Here is a 13,116-nt window from a genome sequence, read left to right on the forward strand (position 1 = left end):
GCAGCATCTCTGGAGAGAAGGAATGGGTGACGTTTCGGGTCGAGACCCTACTTCAGACTATGAGTATTAGTCATACTCATAGAGTCACGAGTCATACACTGTGGAAACAAGCCCAACATCTCTGTCATCTCAGAAAGGCAAGATGGGCAAAATATATAGAAAATAGGTGCAGGAGTAGGCCATTTAGCCCTTCGAGCCAGCATCACCATTCAATATGATCATGGTTGATCATCCATAATTAGTACCATGAGGGTGGGGTTGTAAGGAGACATCTCTCCTTACACAGTGATCTGGAACTCACTGACCGGAGCAGAGATGTAAAGAGAATGCACCAGAGTTTTTGGATACACACTTAGCAGGTTCACAGGGACGCACAATGAGAAAGGAACCAATGAAATTGCTCTGCAGCGAACCATCTCAGATTTGATGGGCTGAATGGCCTCCTCCTATGCTGTGACAATGTTGTGACTGGTTGGGAAGGAGATGAGTCCAACCTAGTGTGCTGTCTGTGGAAAAGACCCATGGACTACGGCAAGAGTTTGGAAGTGCATGTTGGGCTGCCTCCACGGAGATATGGTTGCAATTGGTGCCGCTCTTTGGCGAACTGGTGCACCATGTAACACGTGGCCAAGAGCAGTGTTTGCACAAGGACTGTGCTGTGACCAATTACTATCAACAGCACTGTGGTCAAAGGAAACCCGAGGCCCAGACCAGTGAGTTATTTTGAAATCTGAAGAAGGGTCTCGTCCCGAAACATCACCCATTCCTTCTCTCCAGACATGCTGCCTGACCCGCTGAGTTACCCCAGCACTTGTGTCCTTTTGTATAAATCAGCATCTGCAGTTCCTTGTTTCTAGCTATGGTGATTTGAGAAGGACGTTCTGCCCATCAGGTGCGTGCCAGCCCTTAGAGCCATCCAATCAATCCCATTCGCCCACTTTCTTCAATGGTTCAATGGAACTTTATTTGTCACGTTTTTCGCTGCACGGTGAAATTATTTTTGCATATATGACACTTGCTGGCGCCACCATTGTTGGTGCCATTATTTAAAGTCCAAAGTCCGGTCAGCCCGCGCGCTCAAGGTACTTGAACACTTCCCGCGAACCGACGTCCATCTCCTCTCCTCACCCGCCCATCTTTGCCTCCTGCAGCCGACATTGAAGGCGCTGGAGGCATTACTCCGGTTCACCTTCCTACAGGTCCACTCCTAGTGCCCGACGTCTCCAGCTCCCTCCCTGTTGCACCGTCCGATGAGCCAAGCAGCCTATTACCAGGCTGAGAGATGCCCATTGCCACGTCAATAGATGGGGTTGTTTAGATTGCCCAGTAAACCAGCGCCATGTGTCTATGGGATGTGGGAGGAGACTGGAGCATCCGGGGTAAGCCAGTACAAACTGTGTACAGAGAGTAGCAGGGGTCAGAATCAAAGCTGTGTTAGTGTCAACCTGACACTAGTCTCGACTTGAGCTTGACACAGTTGCACTGCCCGCACTGCTGCTGAGATGTAGAGTTGTCAACAGCAGAGTTGCAGAAAGACGGCAGGGAAAGGCTCAACACATGACATCAGTACTGCAAATTGTCTAATGGAAAGATAAGACCGAGTTCTGCGAACTAGTGTTGAGTTTCATTTGGAAGGTTGCCCGTGGTTACCTAACTTGCACTCTCCTTATTTCTCGTGCCCAGTGATAGTGAAGAAGCGGAGGAAACTCTCCAGGACAACGTCTACCATCTCCACGTTCCTGTGCAATATCAAGCAGATCTCCTCCTCACTCGGTACGTGTTAGTATCTCTCTCCATGATCTCTCTTCATTCTGAATACTGGGTGTAGATATCACCAACCATTTGTCTTGGTCCATTTACATTGATGCTCCATCCAAGATGCACGCCAACGCCTGTACCTCCTCAGTAAATTAAGGGAAATTCAACATGTCTATCGTGACTCTTACCAATCTCTACAGATGCATCAAGGAAAGTATCCTAACCAGATGTATCCGCAGCTTGGTGTGGCAACTGCTCAGCCCAAAACTGCAAGAAACTGCAGAGAGTTGTGAATGTATCCCAGTCCATATAGCAAAGCAACCCACCGCACCGCTCTGCCCTTCCCATCAACTCCATCTCTAGATCACACTGCCTCGAAAAGCAGCCAACATAGTCAATGACCACTCACATTCCGGTCATTCTCTCTCCTCCCCACTCCCATCGAGAAGAATGAAAGCACATGCCACCAAATTCAAGAACACTTTCCCCCCCCCCCCCCACTGTTATCAGACTCTTGGAGAGACCTCTCAAATGCTAAGGATGAATTTCCAATCTTCCAATCTACATCGTAATGGCCATTGCACTTTTTTAATCTGCACTTTCTCTGTAGCTGCAACACTATATTCTGCACTCTGTTTATTTTTTTCTTTTGCATGACGTGATATACTCATGTATGGTCAAGTCAACTTTATTTATTACATACACTATACGTGATGTGCAGTGAAATGATTTGCCCGAATACGATGCAAAAACAAGCTTTTCAAAGTATCTTGGTACACTTGACAATAATAAACCAATTCTAATACTTAAATTGTGACGGGCATTTTAACTGACACAACATGCTCTGTACACTACAGCAGGTTATCTGGTCTCTCCGTTTCTCCACCTGCCTCCATTCATCACCTGTTTAATCTACACTCCCAATGTCTCCACCGCCATGACATCTCTCTCTGCCTGGTTATATTTCTCAAAAGTATTTTAGGATATTATTTGGTAAAAAAAACGTTACTTGCTGGCAGAACTGCTGCCTCCCAACACCAGGGACCTGACCACGGGTGCTTTCTGTGTGGAGTTCGCACGTACTCCCCGTAATTGCACGGGTTTCCTCCGTGTGCTCTGATTTCTTCCCATATCCCAAAGACGTGCAGGTTTGTAGGTTAATTGGCCTCTGTAAATTGCCCCCTGTGTGTCGGGAGTGGGTGACTACAGAAATTCCTCATCACCTCTTTTCTAAAGGTACGTCCTTTTATTCTGAGGCTGTGCCCTCCGGTCCTAGACTCTCCCACCTAGTGCCCATGGTGCAAAGGGATGGGTGCAGTAGATTGATGGTCAGGATGAAGTTTCCGCAGTGCATTGGCAAATGATCAAGCTTCAGAATATTGAACAGCTGAGCCTCTCAATCCGCCCTGTGTGCATTTCATCCTCCATGTTGTGAGACCTTTCTGTTCTCTTGCCCAGTCGTGATGATTTGATGATTTTGTTGGGACAGGAACTCCAGTCCACATCTCTACGACTTGAAATCAGTGGAAGAGCTGGAGGAAAATGGAGAGTACGACCCTCCGTTTAACTTCACCTTCACGGTAAGGCCATTTCCATTTATTTTCATGTTCAGTTTGATTGCTTTTCCCCCCGTGTTCTGCTGAGGATGTGGGGGTCCCACTGGAGAACATTTCCATCGGTGCCAGGAGTTCCTGATGGTCACAGTCATCTCCCTGTCCATGGAGGAGCTTCACCATTGATTCAAATATGCTCCTTACCTAACCAGGAGCATGTGTAGGAAGGAACTGCAGATGCTGGTTTACACCGAAGAGAGACACAAAATGCCGGAGTAACTCAGCGGACAGGCAGCATCTCTGATTAGATGGAATGGGTGAAGTTTTGGGTCGAGACCCTTCTTCAGGGGCATGTGTCAGCTAGTGACTGGGGGAGAATCATCAGCCCACAGCAAACTTCTAAAGGTACATCCTTTTATTCTGAGGCTGTGCTCTCTGGTCCTAGACTCTCCCACCAAGTCCCCTTTAATTGGCTGCCTAAATTAACCTGATTCCAGGACTTCTGTGATGTGATTCAACTCAAGTCTGGCTGAAAGGTCCAGTTGCAATTAAGACCCCGTGGAACTTATTTCTATCCTTTTACAGACCGATTCTTTCTAGGAAGAAACATCCTTTCCAGGATGTTTGTGGAAGCATTAAGGTCATGTTTACATTCATTGATTACCAGTTAGTAATAAACCAGGGAGCATGGTCTAAATGTCGAAGATGGACACAAAGTGCTGGAGTAACTCCGCGGGTGAAGCACCTGAAGAAGAGTCATGACCTGAAATGTCACTCAAACATTTTCTCCAGAGATGCTGCCTGACCCGCTGAGTTACTCCAGCACGTTGTGTCTATCTTCGGTATAAACCAACATCTGCAGTTCTTTTCTATGCATAATTTAAATGTCATTAGTCAGAGAATTTCATGAATTCATTAAGTAATTGTTAGTTACTTAACCGGTAATTAAAGATTGGCATCGCTGAAAATGGCAACAAAACTGATTGATATTTTTAAAAAGCCTAACAGTTCACAAATGCCCTTTCTTTGTTCAGGAAATCAGCCGTCATCACAGTTTGGTTGATATTTGCCTCAGACCCACAGATGTGTGTTGTTTGGTTCTTAATTGTTCATTGTAGAGGCTGAGCAAAACACTCAGTAATCCCGGGTGAAGCATAGACAGGTGCCCACCACCAACACAGTGGCGCAGCGGTAGAGTTGCTGCCTTACAGCGCCAGAGACCTGGGTTCGATCCTGACTACAGGTGCTGTCAGTACAGAGTATGTACATTCTCTCTGTGACCTGTGTGGGTTTTCTCCAAGGAGCTCCGCTTTCCTCCCACTAGTGCTAGTGTATGGGGATCGCTGGTCGCATGGACCTGGTGGGCCAAAGGGCTTGTTTCTGCGCTATATCTATAAACTAAACCACTGTCTCAGGTCATTGAAGGATGGCCAGTGGATGCAGTGATTGCAACATCCCAACCATGAATGCTTAGAAGCGACCAGTTGATCAATGAGGGACAACATCCCATGGATGTTCCTGTTGTAACGCTGGTGCAGAGTCTGCATGCAAACACCCGGTTAAGAGCGGTTCCTGGTACCCTGAACCTCTCCAGTATCAGAGGAAATCAAAGCCGGCCAGTAAAACAGAATCAGTCATCTGAACTGACCTTAAACATTTCCTGGCATTTCCCAAATATCATATCTTTCATCTTCAAAGGCTCTTCTCTGCCTCAGAACCAAGCACAGTTCAGCAATTACTGCAACCTGCCTAATGACCTGCTGAAGTAGCATTTAAAATACCGACATAGCCCACACACACACACACACACACACGGACACACACACACGGGCACACACACACGGGGACATATGCACACACACACACACACACACACACACACACACACACACACACACACACACACACACACACACACACACACACACAGGGACACACATACACGCACGCACACACACAGACGGACACACAAACACACACACACATGGACACGCATAGGGACACACGTGTACAATGCACACATAGACACACACACTGATGCACACCTACACGTGAACACACATAGTAGGAAGCATGTTCAAAATTACCGTAGACCCTGCAAACATTGTGTACAGTCGCAATCTTTAAACCATTTCCTGTTGTACATTGATTAAATAGCTTCTCTTGATATATTGCTTTCTTTCAAACTGTTCTAAACTAAAATGCAGTAGACACTGAGTGGTACGGTACTGTCTTTTGATTTATTTATCTGATTCCACAGGCATTAATGTTTTACAGTTGCTAGGCCAAATTATTCTCCCTGTTATATTACTAACATAAAGGCAAAAGCCAGGAATTTTATAATTTGTAGGTCCTGGAGAAAGTGGGTGAGAGACAGGTGAAGTTTAAATGTGATTCATTTTGCAGCACATGGGGAATTGCATTGAAAAGAAGCCCTTGTTAAAACAAAGAGTTGCACAAACAGAACTGTCCCTCACTGTCCTCTGTGTGAGATGTAGATTTTGTGACGGTATTAGTCATAGTCATGGAGTCTTACAGCATGGAAACAGGCCCTTCGGCCCAATTTGCCCACACTTGCCAACATGTCCCATCTACACCAGTCCCATCTGCCAGTCCCAGACACCAAGCCCATATCCCTCTAAACCTATCGTACCCATGTTCCTATCTAAATGTTTCTTAAACATTGCGATAGTACCAGCCTCAACCACCTCCTCCGACTGCAGTTGTGTTCTAAGTATTCATTGACATTATCCCTATGAATCTGGTTTGTAGTAAAGGGAATTGTCTCAAACCCAGTGCAAGGGCAGATTACTATCTATAGATTGGCAGGTACAGTGATGGCATCCAGAGAGGGCATATGTTATCGAGGGTGTCATTTATAGAGAGCAGCATGTATAGAAGGTAGCACAGTAGCACAGCTGGTAGAGCTGCTGCCTCACAGATCCAGAGATATGGGATTAATCCTGACTTTGAGTGCTGTCTGTGTAGAGTTTGCATGTTCCCCCATGACCATTTGGGTTTCCTCTGGGTGCTCCGGTTTCCTCGCTCATCACAAAAATATGTGCGTTTAAAAATAATTGGTTAAAATTGCCCCCAGTGTGTAGGGTATGGATTGTGGGATAACAGAACTAATGTGAAGAGGTGATCGATTGGACTCCTTGGGCCTAAACACCTGTTTCCATGCAGTATTTTTTTAATTAAAAAAACAAAAATCTAAGGCCCGATGTCTCATATAAATATAACAGAAACTGTTGGATATACTCAGCAATTCAGGCAGTGTCAGTACATGGAGATTCAAGAACTGATCTCCGGAGGCACATGTTTCTGGAGGCACAAGTGATCGCAGATGCTGGAATCTTACATAAAGTGCTGGAGTAACTCAGCTGGTCGGAGGGAATGGACGGGCGACGTTTTAGTCTAAAGAAAGGTCCCGATTCGACACGTTGTGTATCCATTCCCCTCTGAGATGCTGCATGACCCATTGAGTTATTCCGGCACTTTGTGTTCCTCTGGTTTGACCAGACTCTGCTGTTTTTATTGCAGATTTTCAGCATTGGTATCAATTTCAGTCACTGTCTTAGAGGGTTAGCAGTGGCTGTATATTTGGCTGCATGTTTGGAATGGAGTGGGAGTGTGTGGGTCGGGGGACCCGGAGAGGTCTGGTGCACAGTGTTGCAAAAACCTTACTCTGCCTCTGTGGCAGTGTCACCCCAAAGATTTATTTGGAAATTCCAGTCAGGGTTCCTGTGCGAGAATGTTGGCAGAGATCCCCAAGCAAATGCATGTGGAAATGAAGACAAACTGGTGCAAAATTTCCAACTGATTGTCCCTGTCCAGGAATTCTCGCAACATATTATGAAAAATGTAAATGGAATTTCCACAGAATATCCCAAGGAACCTGCATAGAAATATTGGCAAAGTCTCCACCGGTCCTTTGATGGAAACGTTATAAAGGGGGACTGTAGGGATCAGAATGGACTTCGGAGCCAAATAATTCCAGCTTGTTTTGATTAATATTAACTGGACTTAGATCAGAAGTCATATTTCATCTGAAGAATTTAAAACTTTCTAAAATCAATGTAATTCAGTAATTGCGATAACAGATTTCTTTATACTGAAGTCACATAATGTGCATTGCATCTGGAGACAATTGTTAACACGAATGGCATTCAGTGAATTTAACCCTGGTGCTTTGTGTGAATTCAAAGAGCTCGGGAGATTATGCTTGGATGAAGTGTGTCGGGTACAAATGATAGGCTTTGTGTTGCAACCCTCAGCTCCAAGAACTCTGCCAACATGACATCTCTGAATGTGAGTCCATTAGTGCCCATGTGTACACAGCATCTCTCAGGATGTCCCACAACGATTTACAACTCATTAATTTGTTTGGAAGTGCTTTTACTGTTGCAACAGGATTTTTTTCCCCAGCGAAAATAAAATGTATTCAGAATTTAAAAATATACAAAGTAAACAATTGTGCAAAAAAAATCCTTCCGACATTCTCGGCATCTATACATTCATTACCCATACAGATATACATATACAGTTGTATTTGCAGCTATCTCTAAACTAGGCACCCTTGCCACTCTTGTGGCCCCCTGGGGTGATCTCCCATCCTCTGTTTGAGGGGTGTCTCCACCAGCCTCTGCCCCTCAATGTCCCACAGAGCGAGGACCCTGGACTGTGGAAATACAGCAGTCCCAGCAAGATGACACAGTCTGACAATGAAAAGATGAGCAGTAATAGCGTTGGATTTAATATTAGCCATGGAACCTCTCTTCCCTTCTCCAAAAATGTACTGAGGCATCCTGTCGGCCTTGGTTTATCATCTAATCCGAAAGATGACATTTCCGACAATGTTGCATTCCCACGCTATTACTTGGACAGTCTAGATTACCTGATCGGGTAAATTAGGATTATCATGTCCTCAGAATGCATTGCAACCAGTCATTAACTTCTGAAGTGTTGTCACCCCTTTTTAGACTTTAAGACTTCGGACATACAGAACGGAGACGGGCCCTTCGGCCCTCCGAGTCCGTACTGGCCTGCAATCACCCCATACACTATCTCTATCCTACACACCTACCCTAGGCCGAATGACCTACTCATGCACCTATTGTCTATTGCCTATTGGGAAGGGGTCCAGGACATGTCAGGTGCTTTTGCAAGCAGATAAGCTTCAAGATAATGAAAATGTAGATGGTGTTATGTACGGATGGGACTGGGTCCCCCGGTAAGTCTCATGTGCTTGTGCCCATTTACGTTGCAGTTGCAGAATCTGGGCCGATTCACCATTGGTCGCCTGGTGATCAGGGTGACCGTTCCCACGACGACCAAAGGTAACAACCGCCTCCTGGTCCTGACCAACAACTCCACTGTTCCGGTGAGTACAGGCACTGAAAGTAAGTTTAGATTAGTTTAGTTTATAGTCGCGTGTCCTCTAATTTTAGACTCACCTACCCTGGGGAAAAAACTGTAGTTATTCATCTTATCAATGCCCCTCATAATGTTAAATGCCTGTTTACATTCATCCTCTGACACCAATGCTCTAGGGGGAAAAGTCCTAGCCTGTCCATTATCTCCTTATACCTGTAACATAAAGCCTCCAGCCCCAGTGACATCTTCACCGATTCACTGATACACTTTCCCTGCTTCCTTCCAGAGTCAACAAGCCATTCAACCACTAGGGCAACACACTCTACTATTCCAGTTCTCTCTTGAGATGCATACCCCTGTAGTTGTTGGCTATTAGCTTGTGGTGGCCTCACTAAAATACAACAATGGAGCAAGGGTTTCCCAGGCTTTCCCAGTCATGTTACTCTCTGGATGAAGGGAGCAAGCCAGGGAAACGAGCGAGTGAGTCTGAGTATTCAGCAGGGTGTTGAACCGTTGAAGAAGAGCAGTTTGCACTTCTGTCCTGTAGACCCTCATCCTGGCCGGAGTGGTGAGCTGGAACAGTTGTATGTGAAACAGACCGAGACCCTCTCAACCCAACTGGCAATTGGCAAAAGCCGAGTGCATGATACTGCCCAGATCCTTTTCTGGGGATCTCCAACAAGAAGACTGTAAGGTGTCGCAGTGGCACAGTGGTAGAGTTGCTGCCTTACAGCGCTTGAGACCCAGGTTCAATCCTGACTATGGGTGCTGTCTGTACAGAGTTTGTACGTTCTCCCCGAGACCATGTGGGTTTTCTCTGGGTGCTCTGGTTTTCTCCCGCACTCCAATGATGTGGAAGTTTGTAGGTTAAACGGCTTCGATAAAATTGTAAATTGTCCCTGGCGTGTAGGAAAGTGGCAGTGTACTCAGCGCGGACTCGGTGGGCCGAAGGGCCTGTTTCCGTGCTGCATCACTAGAGTCTAAAAAAGGACCACAACTTTTGCTACTGGCAGCCATTCAGGTGCAGGAAGTTTACCAAGAGACCGTGTCATCTCTACAAGGAGGTAATAGCATTTTGTGCTGTAGTGATGGCAGGAAACAGGCCCTTCGGCCCATCCGGTCTTTCCTGGTGCTAACACCCCTGTGACTGCAGGCTGATGCTGTTGGTGCCAATGGTTTGACACGCACCTACCTTGATGTATTTACACTGCTGCTCTGTTCAATGGATTGCAGGCTGAAGGAATCCAGTGCATCTTGACCAGTCATTCAGAAGCGCCACACTGGCAACACCCTGGCGACCCAGTGTATGCAGAGGACCTCAGGCACTTGGAAAAGCTGGTAAGCAGGTTTTACTGTTCCGTGCAACTCAAACTTTAATGTGCGATGTTTGAAGTCAGATCCTTTGATCTCCGCCAGTGACTTTCATCTCTTTATTAAGTGAAACATTCTGCACACTGTTCCTTTCCTAATCCTTCTGGGCTTTATTTCCTCTGCTGAGATCATTTTGGCTTTTCGCTTTCTATCATCACTTTCTGTATTCTTCCCCAGAGTCCCATGGGAAGGTTGCGTTGTGGAGGAGGAGAGATTTATGTTCCACTGCTCTACTCCCTCCACCCCCTGTCCCCCCTCCCGGAGTGCCCCCTGAACTTGCCCAGACTGCAAGTGGCATTCCACCTTTACTCGCACCCACACACCCCTGACTGACCTCCGAAAGAGCCACGGTACTGATGAATATTTCCACACAAGGGTACTGAGACCAGCTGACACAAGTGAGGACTAAAACTTAACTCTAAACAGGGGAACAGGGTGAGAATGGAGCAGCAACTGCCTCAAATTTACATGGAGAGTATTCTGTGTGTCCACTCCACTGAGGCACTTGCAACATTTGACATCATAGGGATTGGATAAATGCAATTTGTTATTAAAGTATAGAATGGCCTAATGCACTCAGCTTTGGGAGGTCGACTGCAAGGGAAAGCTGGATGGCAAAACGATTAACTTTGTGGATGTTCAGACGGATCTTGGGGTCCATGTCCGTAGACTTTGGAGGTACAGCACAGCAGGCCCTTCAGCCCACCAAGTCCATGCCCACCAGCGATCACCCCGTACACTAACACTATTCTACACACTAGGGATAATTTACAATTTTACCAAAGCCAATTAACCAACAAGCTTGTACGTCTTTGTGTGGGAGGAAACCAGAGCACCCGGGGAAAACCCACACGGTCACAGGGAGAACGTACAAACTCCATACGGATTACATCCGCAGTCAGGATTGTCCCTAGTGTGTAGGATAGTGTGTGTGTACGGGGATCACACAGTTGTGGGATGGAACAAAATGTTTTAAATCAGATCTGTGATGAGACATGACCATCACTAAAAACAAATGCTGCTCCCTTTGTAAATATCTTTGCATAAAATAGCCAAAATCAGAAAAAAAATAACCTGATATATGTGATCATTCAGCGCTGTGTCAATTTCCAATTAACAGGTGATCTTTAAAGTTTGACCTCTGCAATTCACTATAAAAACAGAAAATGCTGCAGATGCTCGACAGGTCGGGCAACATCTGTGGAGAGAGAAATGGTTATCAATTCATGTCAATGATCCTCCATCACGACATTGGCTCCCACTTGGCTCCGTCCATGGTTCACCAGTCTCCTCTGGGTCTCATATTTTACTCCCCCTCCCCCCTTCCCCCTCCCTCCCATCCTACCTGGATCCCCTTCCATCGACCAGCTGATTCTAGATTTCACTCCCCCCATACTCTTTCCTTATCAAATTCCACATGTACACCCTTTTGTCTTCTCTACTTCATCTCCAACCCTTATCTGCACCCCCCCACCCCGACTCATCTCCCACTCAAATCCTCCTTGCCTGCATCCACTCGCTCATTCCCCACTCCTTCACCTCCCCTCTCTCTACTCTACTCCATCAGTCTGAAGAAGGGTCCCGACCAGAGACATTGTTTGTCCATTCCCTTCTCTGGATGTCGCCTGGCCCACTGGGCTCCTTCAGCATGTTGTTGTTTGCTCGGTCGGTTTAACCTGAAATGTTTTTCCTGCCGACAGGATGCTGGCAATGCCAAGTGCACGCTCATCATGTGCGAAGTGAAGAATTTTAAAAGTAACGAGGAGTACATCATTCATGTTTCTGGAAGACTCTTGACTGATTCACTAAAGACTGTAAGTGCATCCATGGAGAACGTTTTGGCCCATGTTGGCAGCTTGAATATGTAAAGGATGTCGGACCCCCATCTCATGGGTTAGGAACATTTTGTTTTCAGTTTGGTGATGACCCACTTGCCACACTGTTCAGCACAGAAGGGAGGCACAGTGGCAGTGTGTAGACCTGCTGCCTGGCAGAGCCAGAGATCCAGGTTCAATATAATAATAATAATAATGGATGGGATTTATATAGCGCCTTTCTAATACTCAAGGCGCTTTACATCGCATTATTCATTCACTCCTCAGTCATACTCGGTGGTGGTGAGCTACTTCTGTAGCCACAGCTGCCCTGGGGCAGACTGACGGAAGCGTGGCTGCCAATCTGCGCCTACGGCCCCTCCGACCACCACCAATCACTCACACACATTCACACACAGGCAAAGGTGGGTGAAGTGTCTTGCCCAAGGACACAACGACAGTATGCACTCCAAGCGGGATTCGAATCGGCTACCTTCCGGTTGCCAGCCGAACACTTAGCCCATTGTGCCATCTGTCGTCCCGATCAATATTTGGGGGGAGGGCCTGTGTGGAGTTTACACGTTCTCCCTGTTACCCCGTGGGTTTCACCCGGGTGCTCCGGTTTCCTCTCACACCCCAAAGACGTGTGGATTTGTAGCTTAATCGGCCTCTTTAAAATGAAACGCCGCATATGTGTAGAGGGAGGGGTGAGAAAGTGGGATAACGTACGACTGGTGATCGATGGTCAGCGTGGACTCGGTGGGCCGAAGGGCCTGTTTCCAAACTATATCTCTTATATTAAAATAAAGTATTACCACTGATTTGGAGAGCGGTGGGTTCAAGTCCCCCCCCCCCACCCCCCCTATAGATTTGGACATAACATTGAGACGGACTCTGAGGGAGGGCTGCGCTGTTCAGAGGTGTCAGCATTTAGACGAGATGCGAGAGCAAGCCCTCGGCTAGGTGCAAACCCACAGCACTGTTCTGAAGAGGAACAGGGGAGCTTTCCTTGTGTCTTGGCCAAAGTTTTTATTCTTTAACCAACTTCACCCCAATGTACGATTACCATGCTTACAGTGGTGTGGTGGGAGCCGTACAGCTCGCTTATTATAACAACATGCATATTTTAAAAGGCACGTCATTGACTGTAAAGGACTCTAAATTGCCTAGAGACACACGTCTGCAGATGCTGGAACCTTTCTCAAAAAAAACCCCAACAGCTGGAGGAACTTACTGAGTCAGGC

The 13,116-nt window shown here is 46.6% G+C and overlaps 1 protein-coding gene across 1 annotated transcript in view; it reads left to right on the plus strand.

Annotated features, from left to right (window-relative positions):
• The window catches only part of itga11 (integrin subunit alpha 11), a 132,810-nt gene that overhangs the window by 111,201 nt on the left and 8,493 nt on the right, over window positions 1-13,116 (plus strand). The window contains exons 23-27 of the mRNA XM_033050054.1: window positions 1,684-1,773; window positions 3,248-3,338; window positions 8,581-8,694; window positions 9,921-10,025; window positions 11,759-11,872. Of these exons, the coding sequence (XP_032905945.1) occupies window positions 1,684-1,773; window positions 3,248-3,338; window positions 8,581-8,694; window positions 9,921-10,025; window positions 11,759-11,872 (514 nt within the window). The remainder of the gene's footprint in view (window positions 1-1,683; window positions 1,774-3,247; window positions 3,339-8,580; window positions 8,695-9,920; window positions 10,026-11,758; window positions 11,873-13,116) is intronic.

The sequence above is a fragment of the Amblyraja radiata genome, chromosome 34, assembly GCF_010909765.2.
Source record: "Amblyraja radiata isolate CabotCenter1 chromosome 34, sAmbRad1.1.pri, whole genome shotgun sequence".
Taxonomy (NCBI): Eukaryota; Metazoa; Chordata; class Chondrichthyes; order Rajiformes; family Rajidae; genus Amblyraja; species Amblyraja radiata.